At 32.0% G+C, this 19,967-nt stretch overlaps 4 protein-coding genes across 9 annotated transcripts; 2 read left to right on the top strand and 2 right to left on the bottom strand.

Moving 5' to 3' along the window:
* Positions 1-1,830: 1,830 nt before the first annotated feature.
* On the bottom strand, positions 1,831-5,499 carry Bma-hda-1 (Histone deacetylase 1, putative; the record flags this gene model as incomplete). Of its 2 annotated transcripts, none has more annotated exons than XM_043075584.1 (12): positions 1,831-1,836; positions 2,135-2,286; positions 2,362-2,507; positions 2,647-2,755; positions 2,869-3,009; positions 3,166-3,274; positions 3,533-3,755; positions 4,169-4,319; positions 4,414-4,488; positions 4,660-4,777; positions 4,969-5,081; positions 5,451-5,499. In XM_043075584.1, the coding sequence occupies 12 exons, from the start codon at positions 5,497-5,499 to the stop codon at positions 1,831-1,833; spliced, it is 1,392 nt and encodes a 463-aa protein (XP_042931518.1). The 2 variants fall into 2 exon arrangements, with proteins under 2 accessions (XP_042931518.1, XP_001893332.2); XM_001893297.2 differs by lacking the exon at positions 1,831-1,836 and adding an exon at positions 1,897-1,950.
* Positions 5,500-7,001: 1,502 nt separating this feature from the next.
* Positions 7,002-10,621, bottom strand: Bma-dph-2 (the record flags this gene model as incomplete). 2 transcript variants are annotated; one of them, XM_043075583.1, is made up of 9 exons in its annotated part: positions 7,002-7,123; positions 7,244-7,375; positions 7,597-7,798; positions 7,972-8,152; positions 8,371-8,539; positions 8,697-8,807; positions 9,108-9,331; positions 9,720-9,919; positions 10,535-10,621. In XM_043075583.1, the coding sequence occupies 9 exons, from the start codon at positions 10,619-10,621 to the stop codon at positions 7,002-7,004; spliced, it is 1,428 nt and encodes a 475-aa protein (XP_042931517.1). The 2 variants fall into 2 exon arrangements, with proteins under 2 accessions (XP_042931517.1, XP_001893331.1); XM_001893296.1 differs by lacking the exon at positions 10,535-10,621 and having other exon boundaries at positions 9,720-9,916.
* A 1,022-nt stretch (positions 10,622-11,643) lies between these two features.
* Positions 11,644-15,539, top strand: Bm8155 (the record flags this gene model as incomplete). Of its 3 annotated transcripts, none has more annotated exons than XM_001893295.1 (11): positions 11,644-11,823; positions 12,126-12,204; positions 12,443-12,589; positions 12,923-13,102; positions 13,345-13,454; positions 13,527-13,641; positions 13,891-13,980; positions 14,284-14,374; positions 14,476-14,599; positions 14,986-15,156; positions 15,339-15,539. In XM_001893295.1, the coding sequence occupies 11 exons, from the start codon at positions 11,644-11,646 to the stop codon at positions 15,537-15,539; spliced, it is 1,488 nt and encodes a 495-aa protein (XP_001893330.1). The 3 variants fall into 3 exon arrangements, with proteins under 3 accessions (XP_001893330.1, XP_042931515.1, XP_042931516.1); XM_043075581.1 differs by having other exon boundaries at positions 14,470-14,599; XM_043075582.1 differs by lacking the exon at positions 11,644-11,823 and having other exon boundaries at positions 12,180-12,204; positions 14,470-14,599.
* Positions 15,540-16,222: 683 nt separating this feature from the next.
* On the top strand, positions 16,223-19,601 carry Bma-prx-12 (the record flags this gene model as incomplete). Of its 2 annotated transcripts, XM_001893294.2 has the most annotated exons (8): positions 16,223-16,348; positions 16,788-16,896; positions 17,123-17,226; positions 17,896-17,976; positions 18,308-18,495; positions 18,712-18,880; positions 19,070-19,147; positions 19,467-19,601. In XM_001893294.2, 8 exons carry the CDS (start codon positions 16,223-16,225, stop codon positions 19,599-19,601), a joined length of 990 nt encoding a protein of 329 aa, XP_001893329.1. The 2 variants fall into 2 exon arrangements, with proteins under 2 accessions (XP_001893329.1, XP_042931514.1); XM_043075580.1 differs by lacking the exons at positions 16,223-16,348; positions 16,788-16,896; positions 17,123-17,226 and having other exon boundaries at positions 17,914-17,976.
* Between the last annotated feature and the right edge of the window lie 366 nt (positions 19,602-19,967).

Raw genomic sequence — 19,967 nt, 5'->3', positions numbered from 1 at the left:
TTAAATGAAAATAAAAATCAATCATTAAAAAAAGCTATTAAAGCAGATAACACTGCGTCTTCATTATTATAATAATCTTGTTGAATGAAGATTAAATTCACTAAATACAATAAATGAAATCACGGTTATAATTAATGTAAAGAAATTAAAATTGATAACGAAAACGAAAAATTATATTACCTTTTCATGCATTAAAACATATTATTTGACGTAAAAATTCAAAAGCATAAAAATGGGCTGTATGAGCGGAAAATGTCTCTCATCAATTGTTATTAACCACCCAGAAAAAAAAAAAAAAACTTTACACTGTTATTGTTGATCATACTGAATGCGATGACTCATCAACATACTGTCAAAATGCTACTCCGATAATTTATTTTGTAGAGAAAAGTGAACACACATTACTGCAAACTCAATAATTCTCCATCTCATAATAAAATTAATCATCTGGATCACTGCAATTTAAATAACCAATTTCATATTAAAATATTTCACAAAAAATTAGAAAATTTGCCTCATTAAAAAAAAAAATCCTTAACAGAATAGAAACACTCATTTACTCCAATGGCAGTAAATTGTCTTCCACAGTACCACATCATGCGAATGTTAATTATTCATTATTACTACTATAAAGTCGTAAAATGACCATAATCTTGAAATCAATTCTCAAAACATTTTGTCACATGCGATAATTAGCCAAAATAATATCTCTGCATTATAGTTCTGTACATCAGTTAGAAACAGTTACATCACTTCATCAACGCCAATGTCATCAATGTGTGTACAACCTGTCCTCGGTGGTACACTCCTTCCACTACTTTTGTGACTCGTGGTAATTAATATTATCTTTTGTCTCAGCAGTGGTTGCCTTTATCTTTCACTCATTTTAATTACCAGATAAACATGACATTATTTTCAGTTCACAAAATTTACGCATATGAACTGCCATCAATGGTGGGAAAGGTACCGAACGTTTGACGTGCTTCTCGAAAAAGACATTACTAAATTACTGGCAGTCAACGAAATGGGAAATAAATTTTGACAGGAACGCTTACAGCAAAAGAAATTTCGGCAATGTCCCTGCTCCAATTATATACGTATTTGTTCAGTCATACACAATCTGATGAACGATAATAATCAAAATATAATCATGAGAATTGCAATTATTGCAAATGCATATCAATAACGAAAAATGCAAATCCTACTTCCGGAATGAATGGTTTACTGCATTAGCGTCAACAACGTTTGTCTTCCAATACAGTGAATTTAAAAACAAAACAATCTTTTGTAAACAATCGAAAAGAAAACGAACTGTTACCATAAAAACGAGGTAAGCCAACATACTGCTTAATATTCTAGGAAACGAAAACGTCCAAGGCTCTACCAAATCACAATTCACTTTCAATTAACTAAGATATTTATAATTTCCGGATCTGGTCCTCATCCCTCGCCTTAACTTAATTCATTAGCTTAATCCACCTTTTTTTTTTTTTTTTTTCACTCGGTAAACACTGATATAATTTACACGTATCCACTGTAACCAAATAACCCTAAAGAGCAGATTTCGGATAAAAAGCAAGACTCAGAAAATAAACCAATCAACTTACTTTTTCCATAGATAAACAAAAATACAATCAAATGAAACGAAACTGAATTGAATTTTCACAAAAATAGATACGATGAAAAACTTTGAAAAACTGAGATCAACCCAAGTGGTACAAAAACCATGATTCCAAACTTCTGACAATCAAAAATGTAAACGAAATTTTATGCCGTTCTATCGTGAAGTCTTGAACCAAGAATTTTCATTCCAAAACACTATTTATTGTTTCATCCCTGAAGCAAAACAAAGCACTAAAAGTCCTGAATTTAATGATAATTTCACGACTCCACTTGCTAAAACTTCGTTCCTTCCTTTTCTAATCGCTCTTTCACGTAGTTTTGATAGCACTGAAGAAAAAAACTCAGCTGTATAGATCGCAAGATACTTCGCAATAAGTACCAAGACCTTTAAGTAATAGATCTCGATTTTGATAGAGCGAAATAAATGCTATGCCATAAACTCTTACTTTCATGAATAGTTCAGTACATCATCTTGAAGAAAAAGAAAATATTAAATAACAAATAGACATACCTCCATTTTTGGCTTCTTTGTTGTTTCAGCATCACCGGTCTCCGTTTCCGATCCGCAACGTTTGAAAGACTGTTCATTTCGTATATCACCTCCTTCTTTCTCATTATCATAGAATTCACCCTGATCTTCAGTAGAAGCATCCATCATAGTGTCTGAAATAGATTCTAGAAATCATCGTTTACTACAAAATGTAAATCTTTACACTGTAGAGATGTTTACACTCTTACGGTGTAGCCGGACATCCGGATTTGCATTGTCACGATCAGCTTCTTCGGCATTGAGGCATTTTGCGACAAAAGATTCGTCGCCGACCGGCTGCATTTGCACACTTGGCACATGCGGTAAATGTCGTAAGTTCTCCATCACTCCTTCTCTTAAATATTTTTTTTTTAGTATATAAAGATCAGCCATGCTCAAAATTTGCAGAATTATCTTTCAGAACTTCCAACAAAACATTTTGTTCAAAGCAGTGCAAAACTGTCCCGTAATATTCATCGTTACTTCGAACTTACTGAATTTTCCTCAAAAATTCTGGGGTGTTCTCATTATTAGCATTTGAGGGATCAATGTGAAGTCGATAATGCGGTCCAAAATATTCGAAGTAATCGTTGTATGGAAGATCTATAAAACTACTTCAATCAGTCCACTGTAATGAAACCCACTGCTTCAAGATAGTGGGTTTTAAGAAATCTGGATAACATTTCAAAAACTCCGATAATTAAACACAAATATACCGTCAGAGACTTCCATATCAACGGCAATTGAAGTCTCATAAGTCCAGCATCGAGCCACATTTCTAGGTGTGTAACCACCGCCACCTAACATCATCAGTGGAATATGTCGTTCCCGGAAAAATCGAGCACAAGCACCGTGACCTGAATAGACAGTTCCAATCGAAGTGTATTGTGGGTGAAAAGAAAAAAAAAAAAAATTGTTTCTATTTTACTGAAAAGATAGAAATGCAGGAGAAATGAATGTATAACGAATGAGAGTTTTTAGCTTCAAAAAATATATATGTATATATACATTACCTCTCAAAGTAAGATTGAAGGTGCCTAAGCGATCACCATTCAAAGAATCAGCTCCATTCTGCAGAACTACAGCACATGGTTGGAATGTTTCCATAACTCTTTCCATGACCTGTAACATGTAACATAAGAAACATTAACTCTACATAAGCGAAAAACTAAAAATAGTCACAAATAACTCATCAAATCTATGGCTCTCGAAAACAGAGAAATCAAATTCAAAGCAGTTATGTCTGCCATCATTTTTGTTTGATATAACAACTCTCTGCCCAGTTTATTGGATATTCTGGGGTTGAACAAACAGAAAAGTTTCATTTTATATCCCGAATAGGAAGGTACTATCTTTTGACATGAATGGAGTAAAATTTACCGGAACAAAAATGCTTTGATATGACTCATCAGTGATACCATCTCTCAAAGGTACATTAACTGCATAATATTTTCCTCTTCCAGCACCAATATCTTTCAGTTCTCCTGTTCCCGGGAAAAAATCACCATATTTATGAAAAGAACATGTCATCACCCGATCCGTAGTATAGAAAGCCTCCTCAACACCATCACCATGGTGTACATCAATATCAACGTAAAGCACTCTAAAATGAATTGAGTCTTAAAACAAAATATGCAGTAAATGATCGCTAAAGAGGTTTTGTGTTTTATTCGATAAAAAACGACAGGGACTATTACTGTTAGAAGTAACCACACAACTGTATACTTTTTTCTTATAATTTCTTCATTTCAAATGATTTGTAAATTTCAGTAGTTATATTATAGCAATTTGCAGGATATAAAATAAATTCTGACCAGCATCTTTTTCTGACTAGTAAGCAGTTTTTGCTTCTTCTAGCTAGACCAATAAACCAATAAATATTGTTCAGAAAATACTGAAGCAACATGATAAAATTGAAAAAACCTTGTACAATAGCATTATCAATAATAAATAGAGATAACAGTGTGGATATTATTCCTAATAAAAACACAGCTTTTAAAAATCAAAAAGGGTTACCTCTTGTGATATTTGAGAAGTTCGAGGATACCCAAAACAATATCATTAGTGTAGCAAAAGCCACTGGCCTCACTTTTTTTTGCGTGATGCAAACCTCCCATCCAGTTTATTGCTATGTCGGCTTTCCGTTTGTTCAACTTTACTGCAGCTGCTAAAAAATATTAAGGCAGTGAAGAAAAAGAAAGACTCAATTTGTGAACCTATATACCATCATTAACATTTTTAATTAGCATTGTTTGACATACCTAAAGAACCACCACATGAGAGCTGGCAAAACTCAAATAATCCATCAAAAACTGGACAATCTTCACCGACGTTAACTGAAAAACAACTGCTTTAAAAGAACGAATATTCCCAATACAGTATATATTAACTAAGATTCCAATACTAATTCTAACGACTCCAAAGTTCCCCGTTAGAAAAAGAACTTCGAAGCAACAACACATAAATAAATAGAAAAAAAAAAAAAAAATAATAATATGGCTACTTACATTTCAACATTTGTTTGTTGAACTGTTTCAAATTATCCGGTGTAGCCGTCCGCAAAAACATCATGTATTCATTTGTGTGAAATCGCGTCATCTCTTCGAATGTTGCTGGGAATGGACGCTAAACATGCACTGGTTACAACAATCCAGAAACTCATGTAAGCAAAATTAACTTCATACTTTTAAATCACTTCTAAAACCGATTCTACTAATCTCGCAATTTCAACATCATTATAAGAGAAGTTAAATTTGCATATCTTCTTGATCTTATTAGTAACACTGTCGATATTACTAAAAAAAGGTCAAGCGTACATAAACTTCCAGATTTCTGTAGATACCATAATTGAGCAAGAGATGATGAGTCATTCGAATACGATGAGGCTTCATCACATGACCTTGTCCGTAGTAATAATTCCCAACGTTGGCTACAAAAACATAAATAATTCTATCCCTAAATCATTTTAAAACATTCAAGTATACTCTTCAAATGGAACTTCGAGTGAAATCAAATTATTACATATCATGCAATTACGTAGTGTCTCCACGATAAACTAATACCAGCGTTGAGAGGGATATAAAGCAGATATGCTACTGTTAACAATAAAATTATCAAACAATTACTTTTGCAATACTGCTTTTATCTATCTTCAAAAAAACCTCACATCAGAATGCAATGAGGAATACAAGAGAAACTTCTGCGAATTAGCCTCAAAACCGATTCCTAAATTTTCAAAATACTTGGAAAATTAGAAAATTAAAAGTGGAAAATTAAAAATAAATAAAACGCTTCATACCATCATAGTAATAAGCTACACGACGTTTGCTGTGATCTTGTACTGACATCGGCATAATGTATAATGCAGCAAAAGTGTAAGACAATATCTTTCAGCTCACTAATCTTGTGGTACTTTGTGACCTAAAAACGTCTATTGACAAATGAAGTAAAATGATTGACGTCGCGCACCGAAGAAAAAAAGAGTGAACACTAAATAACCAAACTTGAAACAACCGCCTAAAAACATTTGAGCAAGAGTGACAAATAACATCAGCGCAAATCACATGAATGCGAAAAATGAGGCCATAAGAGTTTTGCACAATGTTTAGTAAATCATTAGAATCATGTCGTGTCGCGCAAAACAGCAAAAACGAAGTAACATGATTGATGAGTATTACTGACGTACACCAGGGCAACATGAAATCTTCATCTTAAGATGATTCTGTGTGGAAGACATTCAGCGTGCAAGATGCAGTATGCAGTGTGCGGGATGCAATCTGAGAGGTAATGATAGGAGGTGTCTTTATGCAGTTAAAATATGTCACTCTTAGCATATTCATACAAAATTTAACAAAGAAAGGTCACTCACTCACCCATACACAATTAAACATACACGCACACACAGACATACACAACCAGACATACACATGCACACAAACATATACGCATACTTGCACAGATACGCGCACGCATGTACACGCATAAACGCACGCAAAGCATGCACGTACACGTGCACATATACATGAGCATATGTACACGTACACGCACGCACGCACACACATGCGTACGTATAAACGGACGCGTGTACACACACACACACGATCGATCACATGTGCCCCTGCAACCTAACCGTCATACCAGTCTCTTTTCTCTGTTCCTCTCCCTGTTCCTTGATCCTCACTATTTCTATTTCTTTGTGTGCCTCATTCTCCCTTCAAATATAAGCTATCCTAGCAAAATAAAGAATAATTGAGCTTCCATCAATCAAATCAGCTAAACTTCACAACCCTCAAATTCCACTCAAACAAAGTAACAGTCACGTCTTTGTTACCCAAAAATTCCTAATTTTACAAGCGGGGATAGGAAATAAAGAAATACAAACTATAATACATTGACTTCCTTGAAAATGACAAATAATCCAATATCGTCACATAACACAGTAATTTATCAATTATTTCGTGGTTCAAACAAGTTTGTTTTAATTAAGACGGAGAAATCATATCTTTCTTAAAATGGGAAGCAGATTACTCCACCCTTGTTACAAGTTCATCTCCTTCCTACAGTTAAACTTACTTTTCTACTAATGAGCTTATTATTTACCTTAGTCACTAATATACCAACAACAGAACTTTTTGACTGTAAGTTAGCTTCAGTCTCATTGCTTTGCCTGCTGCATCATTGCAATTGGATGTGGTAATATTCAGAGTTGAATTTTAACATTAGGAAGGATCCTTCCTTTTGTACATATGGAACGACTTTCATTGCAATAATTTTACTGAGGTAACAATAATTGATATAATTGATAAGCAAGGGAAATACGAAATAATACAACAACAGGTCAGAAGAAGTTTCATGTAAATGACTCAGAGTTATACTTCGCAGCGATACCTGATCGGCCCTCTTGCACAGCAACACTTTCACCAGCGTACCTATCATCAAGTCCTTTCCAAGTTCTTTCAGAAAAGTAATCACCTAAAACATTTCAAAAAAAAGACCTACGTCACTGCAGTTAGAAATAACCCGAAATTAGCAGGTTTTCCACTTTTCTCGTAATTTTTGCTAAGATATCAATTCGAAAAATTCCATACTTACCGGCTGTATAAGCAGATAGGGCGTTACATGAATTTATATCACCGTTTACATTACCTCTGACGCCCGTAATGCGCATTTTACCTGTGATTAAGCTGAAATCCGAACTGATTTCAGCTTCACTGCCTATTTCATCTAAAAACAATAATATAAAAATCGTAATATAAAAACAATAGTATAGAAATATATCACAATACTGCATGCAGCAGTATTGCACACAAAGTCTCCATCAAGTTTACAATAAAAGTACACTGACGATTTAACTAACTGAAACGAAATGACAAGAAATATAAAACGGATATAATCACCTAGCATCACTTTATGTACTTTTAATTCAGAAACTGCAAGGTTATTACCATTCAGGAAATGTCTGAATTCTGCTGTCCATCCATCACCAGCTAACCACCTACATTGAGGATTCAATGCGGCTTCTGCTTCGAAAAGACTCAAAACTGGACGATAAAAGTCAGAGACGTCCAAGATAATGCCATACGGGCAAGATAGAACAATAAATACTTCGATATCATTAGCAAAGTTGGAAAGTTTTGCAACATTGATCTGGAATAATAAACCGTTATAAAATGTTTGACCTAAAGCACACATTAATGCACTTTCAGAAAGAGCACCCGTCCTATTTTACGCATCGATCTGTTTTGAAGTACGGAAAAAGCATGATAATTGCATAAACATAACAGATAATTTCAAATAATTTTTTCGAAACTTAGTTACACCTTGCCGACTGCTAGAGTATAACTCTTTTTCCCTGCAACTTTACATAGTTTCCTGGTCCGTTCAAGAGCTTCTCTATATCCAATCAGATCTAATGTATTAATCACAAGACCAACAGTTTGAGCATTTCGTAATTTTTCGATTAGAAATAATCGTTTTTTTAGGAGCCGAGTAGCTGGAGTTCTGAAACTCGAATATAGTTATTTACTTGATTATTCCATCATTACTGAAACTTGAAACATGAGTAAACAGAAAATCAAAATATCACGATGTCTAGATCAGCTAAACATCAATTTTATCATGTCGATTTCAATAGGAGCTAATTCAACGGAACAGTTTTGAATTTTACTTAAGACTTTTAAAGTACAACTAATTACAATACAAGACAAGAAATGATTTACCTCTCAAATGAGTGCTTTAGCGTGATAGGAGAAAATGTAAAAACATTGATGCAGTTTAAATTAGTCATCAGCCAAAGAGACAACAATGGACTGTTTGTTTCACCGATAAATAAAAGTGTCTTGTTTTGTTTTCCTTTCGGTGACACACGTCCTAAGCAACAATTCATATCTAAAATAAAGTAAGGAATAAAACAGAAAAGCGCTAACAAAAAAATCTGTGATTTTTTAGAACTATTAAAACTATGCAGTATGCAATATGCTCCCATACTTTTCGAAATTGAAATATACCTAGAAAAGTGGAAAAAAAGTGAGGTGACAAAACATACTTGTGGAAGTAGAAGGTTGATTATAATTATAATTATTGGATCGATAGAGAAGTTTGCAGTTGAATAAAGATTCGACACCGGGGACTTTGCTCAACAAGTCAAACAGAGTATCTTAAACAAAATTTTGCATCTTGTGCATTTTTCAAATAAGATGACGTTTGTAACCTTATTAGCAACAATATTTTTTATGTAAACATCATTAGTATGAGAGCAATGTTTCCTTTTTTATTTATTTTCCAAAAAAAAAAAAAAAATCTTTTTCATTACAAGTTCTGTACATCTGATGTTCTCCTCTCCATGCATATGTAGGTGTTTTTATTTCGAAAAATTGAATTTTCCCCAGAAAAATAAATGACTGCTCAGAAAAAAAGTACACTAATTCTAGCAACACAGAAAATTATTTAAACAAACCTGAGCTGCTTGCATAAATTGCATCAAACAAAAGGCAACAGTTTGGTTCAAATTTGTCTTTATATTCATACACAGCTTTCTCTAACTTTCCCCATTCGATACTCATATCACCAAAAACAAATCGAGTAGGAATGCGACTAACGATCTCACTCATACATGAATCACCGTAATGAACGATGCAGTCAGCACCACACTGCTCTGCTGCTATCAAATCTACACAACAGCTGAAGTTTTCATAATGTGTATGATTGATAATGAAAGAAAAATAATAAAATTGTATAAAAAACTGGATAAAAAAGGCTACAAGAAATAATTTTTTCTAGATAAAATCCGAAAAAAAGGAATACCAACTATAAGATTGAATATATTATTTCCACTCAACGGAAGGTTTCCAGTATAGACGTTGCTTAGGGCATTTCTAGAAAACAAATTAGAACACTTTATTTTGCCAACAAAAAAAAGTGTTCTAATCCAATCAATTGTAATAACTCATATTTCTGTCCATTCTGGCTAAGAAATTCTGCTAATCTATTTCCAGATTCTTCACTTATTGCTATTACTTAGATTCTTAAATTTAAAATTTCATTCTTACATTTCTTGAGTAATACATACCTTCGATACGTTGTGTCTGCTAAAATATATGTTTTTGCATTACCGTTGCATTCTTTCTCTAAGACAGTAGCGATTTCAGCAGAGAAAGAAAGGATATAATCGGGGAACTGCAAGGCAACTCTACGGTAACCGTGATTATTAATCCACGATACTGTCGAATCAACGTCGAAAAATATCCTTAACTTAGTACTATCCATTTCCTGAAAATTTGTTTCTCATCATAAGCAATACTTTCTACAAATAACTGATATCATTCGCTCACAAATTTCGTGGTACGGCTTCATTAATACTTGAAATTTTCAATATATCAACCTAGACACTACATATATATATTACTAAGTTTCGAAAGGATATCACCAATAATTTAGTGAAAAATAATCATAGGTGCCGTAGAACACACCTAAACACCTAAATTGATCCTTTCCTATACTTATAATCTAATCATCCAACAAATGAACTCTTTAATCAATTAACAACAGGTTTTCAGATGATATGTTAAGTCATCTAGAATTTACTCTAAATGCTTGTTCTGCCAGAACAGAAACTTCGAATGATTCAAATTAGTAAAAGAAAAAAAAAAAAAAAAACAAATACACTATTCGCAATTACTTTCCAGCATAAAACACCCAAAAATGACATTTATAAACGTGTCATAACGGGACATACTTTTTTCCAGTTAGTTTTTCTAATCTTTCTTTAGTGAACAGAACAAATACTGCTTGGATCTTTTCATTCTTTAAATTCCCATGGAACCTCGCATTATATTCAACTGAACTGAACTCAAAATAAAAGAACTGAACATTTTAATTACGAACCTTGGTTAATTGTTTTAGAATGTGTTCTCCAGAAAGCATACTACTCATCATAAATGATACTGAAGTTCCCGGATCGAAGGATGACATTTCACATTCTCCGTCACAAAAAATAGAACACAATAAGTAATTCCGATTTTCTGATTCTCAAAAATCTTCGATTAAACAGAACAATTCGCGCATCAAAATTGCAATGATAATGAACAATATCTGTTGCGAAAATTAGAAAGTATTCTTTTATCCACTAAACTTTCCTTTGTTTTTTTTTTTTCTTCAATATCACAACAAATTAACAAGGTTAAAAGTAAGCAGCAAAACCAAACTAATTGAACTTAAACACAAGGCAAAATTCAAGTTATAAATCATCTAAAAGTTAAAAGTAAACAACTAATTCAATCAATAAAAGATGGAAAATAAATCGATAAATCAGCTTAATTAGCAGTAAAAAAATGAAAATAAGTGAGTAACGAAAGAAAAGGTAAAAATACTACAAACAATTCAACAAAAATTCCTAGTACTAAAGTATGGGTACGATGTATTACTGTACGATCCATCAAATACCACAAAATGTTGGCATTTTCCAGCGCTCTTTTTTTTTTGCGGAAATTTCAAGTTGTTATCTGTTTTGAAATGTGTGTGGATATCATATCATTAGTTTGAGTGATAATAAGGAGTACATCTGAAGATAGTAAGAATTTAGTTATCAGAAAGAACTGATACGTAGTTGTCAAGGAAAAAAGAATTAAACTGAGTGGTCACTCTTCTCAACGTTTTGTGCAATTTCATTCTGTTACAAGTTAAAATGAATCAATTATTTGTTGAATCACATATCTTCTCTTTCAATGGCATTAGTGTGTCATTTAATGATAAGAACATCGTCTCGCTTTCTTTTTTTATATTCCGAATAATCAGTTGATTTATTTTGCATTTATAGGCTTTTTCTTAAAAGGAAAAAAAAAATTATTCAAGTTAAAACTCTTAAGAAAATAACGTTTATATTGTATTTGGTCTTATCATTTAATGAACATTATACATGCGATCGAATATTAAATCATGATAAATGATTTTAAAATTGTAAAGTTTCTCATTGAGCTATCGTTTATAGGAAAAATATGGCTGATGTTACTATATCGCTTGAACATAGTAATAATCATCGTCGCGACTCTGATCAAGATCACACATATTGTAGCGTAGACGATACTTGTAGCATGCGTCTTACCGACCGGCTTACAATGTTTCGCAGCAAGAGTATTGGTTGCGATGTTGATTTTATCGTTGGAATAGAGCAAAAAGTTAGTTGATAATTTATTTTCTTGGATTCTTCTGAACAAATCTTCCAGATTCACCAAAGTTTAGAATTTCTATTTGTAGGAGAAATTAGCTGTGGATAAACTTATTACAACATCATCAATAAATTCACTATCATAGTACAAGAAAATCCTTTAAGTTGAGCAAAAGTAAGTACGATGAAAGTGGTTTTGCTGATTCGGATTTAGGGTGCTGATAAATTTCTTTCACATTTTATTTTCGCTTTTGTGATCGATTGTTTTACCGAAATTTTTTCATCCATAAATAAATTTATGCCTTTTTGCAGACTATTAAAGCTCACAGACTTGTTCTTGGTTGTGGTTCAGAAGTATTTGAGACGATGTTCTACGGTAAAATGGTACAGCGTAAGTTTTCTCATATATTGTTGTTCCAGGAAAATGTTTCTTTGCTGAACAGTGAAATTAGTTCGTTTTGAAATTTATGCAACTATGCATATAATATTTTGATGTGATAACAATATGAATGATGTTAGCCATACTTGATAATAGTATTTGCTCGTGTATAAATAAATGATAACATTTTCTTATTTTCACCAACTGTCATTTTGAATTTTCAGCACTATTTATAAATTTTTTTCTGTAGAAATGCAAGAGAATAATCCAGCGACGGTTGTAGTTCCAGATGTCACTCCTCATGCTTTTACAACTCTTATTAATTTTCTCTATTCGGATTTGAATATGGATTCTATTAAATTGGACCTTAATAATGTGATGGATATACTCTACGCGGGTAATGGACACTTTTTGATGCATTGATTTCGGCACGTCTTTAGATAAATCACTAGAGCCATTCAGACATAGATGCAAGAGCATTGATGTTATTGAGATGCAACAGTATACTGGGCTTTTTAAAATTGTTCGCGTTATCCTGCTTTATATAATAAGGATTCTATCTATCTGTCATTTGATATTTATGAGATATATATGTATATATTATAAACTTCAAGACACATATGTTTTTGTAATTTTTTTTTCACCACTGTGCTGAAATAGCTACTGTCATATGAAACTTATATATTTCGATACTCTTTTGCAAATCGTGTCACTCCTCTACTTATTTCAGCAAAGAAGTATGATATAAAAACTCTCATTTCGGCTTGCGTTCAATATCTGATGACTTACTTGACTGCTTCGGATGCACTTTGTTTACTTTCACAAGCACGCTTCTTCGACGAAGCGCTTCTGATAAAACACTGTTTAGAGGTGATTGATGAAAACACGGATGAAGCTCTAAAATCCCCAGGTAATATGATTCTCAAGTGAAATGAGAGCGTTTGCTCGTACTATAAGGAAAATTATAAATTTTTCTATTGAGAAACTGAAAATAAAATGGGCTAGGAAGTAGTAAATAATATGTTTAAATAACATAACTTTTTAAAATAGGATGATTTTTTCGGCTTAGCCGTTTCTATGTAATTTTAAGTAACTTCTGTTTCCAATGCTTGTTTCTTATACATTTACTCTTGCAGAAATGTGTTTTTACAGGACTTCGAAGTATTGATCGTGATACACTTGTGGCAGTACTGGAGAGAAGTGAGCTGTATCCGACAAATGAACTTGTTATTTTTAGAGCCGCACTGTCATGGAGTGAAGCGGTTTGTTTGTACCATATTTCTCCGAAAGAAATGTGAACGATGTGCTATTCCTCCAAGAACTGCTTTTTTTAGGAATGTGAACGACGGCAAATGGAAGTAAATCCTTCGAATCAGCGCCAAGTTCTTGGTCCAGTACTTTCACTTATACGATTCCCGTTGATGACAGTTCATGAATTTGGTGAGGCAGGTAAGGTCTTTTTTTTTTCTTTCATATTTGTTTTTGTATTTGTTTACTTGATCTTTGTTTATTCGAAAATCTGGGAGTTGTTAATGTATGACTTTTCTCAGTTTACCACTACGACTCAGTGATCTTAAATCATCTCCTGATCGCTTGCTTACTTGATCTTTGATTGAGGTTAACTCAAATTTAATCTAATTAGGTTGATCTGCTGTACTACTCAGCAGCTGAAAACTTATTTTGCTCGCTGTATTTCAGCTACTTCGTCGTTATTAAGCTATGAGGAAGTTGCCCAAGTATTTCTTCACTTGACAGTTGTTCCGCGTCTACCGGTTCCCTATCCGACAGGTTTCTTATTTACATTTTTTTGGAAAAGTACATTCAGTAATATCTTATGGTTTTGATCATTTTGATCGTAGCCTCCATGTTCATTAAGTATGTATCGGTGTCCAACATATTTTTAAATCTAAGAACGTGTGTCACGTATATATTTTAATCTAAGAAACATATATATTAAAAAAAAATTGGATAACCTGGATTAAAAAAAACTTTACAGACAAACTTGGAAAGGTGTATTATTTGCGGGAGACTGAGGTTCACCTTTCAATCTCTTGTAATTGTTTTATCTGTTGGTATATTGTACTTTTTCAGGTTTACGATGTAACGGATGTTCCCGCCATGTAGTAAAGCGTTTTGCTACTTTATCTGATAAACGCTGTAACAATCGGGAAAGTAAGTTTTGGTAGGTTGAAATTCATTGATTTTATTTCATTCTTTGGCTATTCTGTTAGACTTAAATAAGAATCTTTACTTTCGTATTATTTTCGTCGGTTTTAGTTTCAGGGTAGATCGTCAGATTTTGGTTAGTGGTTTTGGGATATTCGGATTTGCACCAAGAGCAGGAGAGCTTTTATCATCCGTCGATTCATCAGCAGCTCTTGACTGGCAAACTGAAGTAGAAATTGAGGTTAGGGTTGGAGGTTTGCTACTTACATAAATAATATGATCCAATGAAATTCAGTCTTTGTATGCCACATTTGCAAAATATCCCCATATTTCAAAAGGTATAAGTAAACTAAAAGATATTAGTTAGCCACTTTGGTTAGAAATAATCTCTTTCAGCTTAAGGGCAATCATTTACTCTTAGACAATAATTGAAAGATTGAAGGATGCGTGTTGTTATGTTAACAGAGTGTCGAGAAGAGGTAGTTAAGTGTGATAGTGAATTTTCAAACCGCTAATTATTTGTTTTCTTTCACATTTTTTTTTTCTTTTTTGCATTTATTTAATACAGTGTTTAAATGTTTATTAGGTGGGAGGATGATACTTTATATCCAACTTTTATTTTTACAGTTATTCACAGTCAAAATGAGTAATCGCTCACAAAACTCAGAAGATTTAAGTGCGACAGAAACTGTTGTCATTCAGGGAACAATGAATGACGTAAAACCCGTTGTAGCTAGTTTTAGAAAACCGGTACCTGTGCTACCTGATGTTTCTTATACAGCTAGGATGAAGTTTCTGGTTAGTTACCATTGAAATTAAATGAATGAAAGATTATAAACATTCATTACATGATTTTTATGAAGGGATTTTTGTTCATGCCTAAAGGGATTTTTGTTCATGATTTTTATGAACAAGTACATAAATCAATTAAATGCTCCATTTTAACCCAGTTCTATTCAGAAATTAGAGTCTTGTTTTAGGATGAGGCTGTTATACAGACCTATAGTGGCGCAAAAGGCATCGAAGTAGCGACAGTACCACTACCATTTGATGAGAAAATCAACTTTCATTTCGAGAGTAGTTCCAGGGATTCTTATTGTTGTTATAATGATGTTCCTCATTGTGAAGGGCAACTTCCTGAAATACATTTCTTTATTCAGTGGCCTGAAGGGACTCATTAGAATTTACATTTTTTGATACTTCTACTTTTATTATATTTTGATTATTATATTTGTTAGCCGTCGATTTTCATTTAGGAAGGAAAAGTTACACTCTTAAATGCTTTAACTTTTATGTTCATAATATTGTTTTCACAGTAATAATTGAATTAAATAATGGAAATGACTCACTTTTTATTTATCGTATTTGAAATAATGTTAAAAATATAGAAAACATTGTTAGCGCTGATAAACAGTAATAAAAACATGATGTAATGCGAATATCTCTTTTATCAATATTTCCATCACTTTGCGGGAAAGGATGTCTTTGTTAAATTTTTGATAGTCATAAATATTTGATGCTATTTTGTTTAATATTTTATTAAAAATGTGTATGCGCCTTCATGTATACAGTAATTATCAGGAATAAAAATTCTTGTTTTAAATAATTTTTTATTATTTTAATTATTTCACTTTTATGACTAAATCATACCTCTTTGGTATCATGTGCTGTAGTGAAATATCCATTTACTTCATTAATATTAGCTAAAACTGGTGTTATAATGATCACGACAGTATGTTAAATTGAAGCTGGCTGCTTAGTTAAAATTTTTGAGAGATTTTCTTACATTTATTTTTTGTGCTATTGAAGCTTTATTCAATTTTAAGTTAGTTCATTAAGGAATTTCATTGTTGATGTCAAAGTAATGACTGAAGGGAGCAAAAGGAATGAAACATTAGTCAGTACTGCTGCATTACCGTCGATATTTGAACTAATCGCGCAGGACAAACTATCAGTTTCTGTACAACAGGCTGGTCGTCATATTGTGAAGGTGCAATAATTATTCATTTTTTATTATAAAGTATAAAAGGAAGGCTTTTTGTCAAATAGTGAGAATTAATGGAGCTTTTTCTAGTGATATCGAAGCATTGTACATCAGAAGTAAATATTAAGTGATCTTGTCATCACTGCTTTCATTTTTGTTAAAATAGTAAACAATACTGTTTATGAACTTTTGATTATTAATATTCACTTTATGCACTATATAATTTGTTTCACGAAATTTTCATTATTATGGAATGATCGCTTTAAGAAGAAGCAATATATAGTTTATGATTTGCTGTTGAAATGACCATTTAAATCTTATATTAATTAATCAGTGTTGTTGTATATATATATATTTTTTTTTCTTAAATTTTCCTCATATAATTAAGTATAAAATTTGAGCTTATTTATTGAACATTCATTAATTCGAACTAAAATATTTAAAGTACTTATATGAATCCAATCCTTCGCGATATAAACTGTTATGGAAATGGTATGATGAAGTATATGCAGCTACCGACTTGGTTCTTCAAAATTTTTATTTAAAAAGATACGGTTAGTTTTAAAAACGGAGAAAAAAATCAGCACTTAAGTACTTTCAGAATATTATTGGAACTTACATAATTAGGAGGGACAAAATAGGAGAAGCAAGTTGATAATAGAAGTGATTTGTTTGAGGAGAATGTTTAACCTTGGTCTAATTCCAATAATTGAAAATCCTAAACTGTTCTATAAAATCGTAAACCCTAGGAAAATTGACCATAATTTTAATGTTTTTCAGGAGGTTCACTTGCCGAAAATTTTTATGGAATGAAACGGATAATTAATGGTACATGTAGATCAGCCTCAACAGGATTTCCTAAACTATGTTCCTTATTCATGCTTGTAAGTATCCGAGTTACCTGTAAACTATTATCAGACCAGAAGTTGCATTAGCAGTTCATTATAAATTGTAGATGGGAAATATTTAACTGTAAAATAAGCAGAGGAAAAAAGGGAAAAAATATTGCATTTGTTCAAAAACTTGTGAAATTGGACGAAATTTGAAAGGTGGACGGATAAAGACGCTTCAGATGGTATTTTTTCCATTAAATGACAGATGACATCATGGGATACTGGAAAAAGAAGTGGTGACATGAGACAAAAAGTGTTTTACGTATTATCAATGATGGTTCCGGAGCACATCCGTTTTATTGATTTCCATTTCCGTCTCATTTTTTATTTCAATATGCTGTGTTTACGTTCTAGCGCTAAAAAAATTTCTTTATGAATGGACGGTAATGTTTATGACAAAATTTACTGACAGAGCTGAAAGGAGAAGGCCATTTTATTTTTTTATGATTAATTTCTTTGAATTTTTAATATTTCACTGGTCAATATGTATTTTTAGTTTTATATTATTGAATCATTTGAAGTTATTAATCAATCAATGGAAGTTTTTAATTAAATATCAAACAAATGGAGTTTTTATCTTTTTTCTTTGCATTTCAAAATATCGTTGTCTTAAACTCGTCAATTTTTTGGGATAAGAAAAGTGAAAATATTATTTTACAGGTTGGATGGCCATACATTATGGAAAAATTAGAAAAGTTTCATTTGTTATTGTCAATGTATACAGCAGCAAGTAATTCCAGGGCAAGTTTTAGAAATATTTTCACCCGCAACATATTTTTCTGAGTTTTTAAGGATAAAAAAGAAAAGAAAAACTAAAAGGATCCCACTTTTCCTTTTATTATTTATTGAATTGATGAATTGAAAAATATGTTTATCATCTTTTTATCAGACTTGTTTACATGGTACTGGTTAGCTTTTTAGTTCGGGAACAGAAACATGAAGACGAAAATTTTCCCGCAACACTTTTTTCCATCTTTTGCTATTATTAGCTTATTATTAAAAAATTTTTTGTAATTTCTTAATGTTTTTAATTTTATTTAAGAAGAAAATTTAATTTATCTTACTTTTCCAGCAATTTCCCATAATTCATATTCTCGTCAACTACTATCCATGGATCAAAATATTATTCTATACTTTTAGTTTCCTTCTTAAAATCGCTTATATTTTGTCGCTGTGTAATGTACATTCACCGGAACTAAAATTTGCAAATGTGCATTTGGTGAAATTGAGTGAAATGGAGTTAGGTGAAGCTAATAGGAAGTACGTTTATTTTTATTTTGCATATGTATATACATTTTTTTTTTTTGGACAAATTAATTGTCTTAGCTTTACCTTATAAATAGATTAGGCGGAAATAAAACACAGAATAGGATGATGATTTAAGAATCTGCACTCCTCCAGAAGTTTTCATATTGCAGTTACAATATAAATTATACATAAATTTAAACTTACAATAGGAAATAATTAGCATTTCAGAAAGTCTTGGCGACTGCTAGCTATTTTAACTACCATTCTTACTCGTTGCATAACTTTTGGTCTTTACTTCATCCAGTTTCTGGATTTCTATTACAATAGCAATATTGGAGAGAATTTTCGAATGGAACAGAGAGTAAGAAACTGGAAACATCCTTCGGCACCTCACAAGGTATCTTTTCTGCATATCAGTAAAGTTTCTACAGCTTATAAAATTACAATCCATGTATGTAGTAACATTGCTTATCATGTAGTCATATTTCTGAAAATAATAAAAAGACTCGATAATATCAAAATTATGTTTTCGTTTGCATTTATGATGTTTGTGAAAACAATGTATCTATAAAATTCGGTTTTTTAGAAATTACGAGAAAGTTCTGTGTTACTTTTGGAAACGAATAAGTGTCCTCTTTGCTTGCAACAGCGTGTCAATGATACGGTATGTCATGTTTATTTATATCGATAAAAATACCACATGGTGCAAAGTGGTTTTCACTTTTTTCCATACATTTTAACTTTTTCTTCAGTCCTTTTTTGGAGAAAGAGATAGAGAAAAGCACTGAAGCATGCAAATATATAGGAAAATTTGCAGATAAGTTTGATCAGCGTTAATAATTCTAAGATAGTGAAATAATATTAGCCATCAGTTGACTATATCAGAATAATATCTGAATTCAAAGGCAACGAAATTGAAGAAAGTTTCAACTACTCATAAATAATGTGTTGATAATAATGCATTGAAAAACTTTTTACAATAGGCACTTGCTGTTTCTGGTTATGTGTTCTGTTATGGTTGCATATATTCGTACGTGGAACAGGAAATGAAATGTCCAATTACAAATTTGCCAGCGAATGTGGATGATCTGATTAAGATTTTTGTTCCGCCACCATAAATCGATTCATTTTCGTAGTTTTCTTTTTCTTTTTTAAATTAATTGTTATATTATAAATGCTATTTGTGGTATCAAATTTTGTTGGTCAAGAGTATATATATATATATATGTAAGAATATTTGAAGAAATAAAACATGGAGGAATAAATGTTTGTTGAGTTCTGCATTGTTTAAAGTTCAAATCTGTTTTAGCGCATTGAGTGAGAGGACTATTTTAAATCCTCCAATACCAATATAGTTAGAGCTCCAAAATTAAATTTTATGTAGATTTTTACTCCTATTTTTTAAATTAATCCTATAAGAAAAGGTATAGTCCGAAATTTTTGAGTGACTATTGGAAGATGTGATGATATTTTGCTAAAAGTGT

This window comes from Brugia malayi, assembly GCF_000002995.4.
Source record: "Brugia malayi strain FR3 genome assembly, contig: Bm_v4_ChrX_scaffold_001, whole genome shotgun sequence".
Taxonomy (NCBI): domain Eukaryota; kingdom Metazoa; phylum Nematoda; class Chromadorea; order Rhabditida; family Onchocercidae; genus Brugia; species Brugia malayi.
The sequence above is the reverse complement of the archived record's forward strand: the minus strand, read 5'-3'. Positions and strand labels throughout refer to the sequence as shown.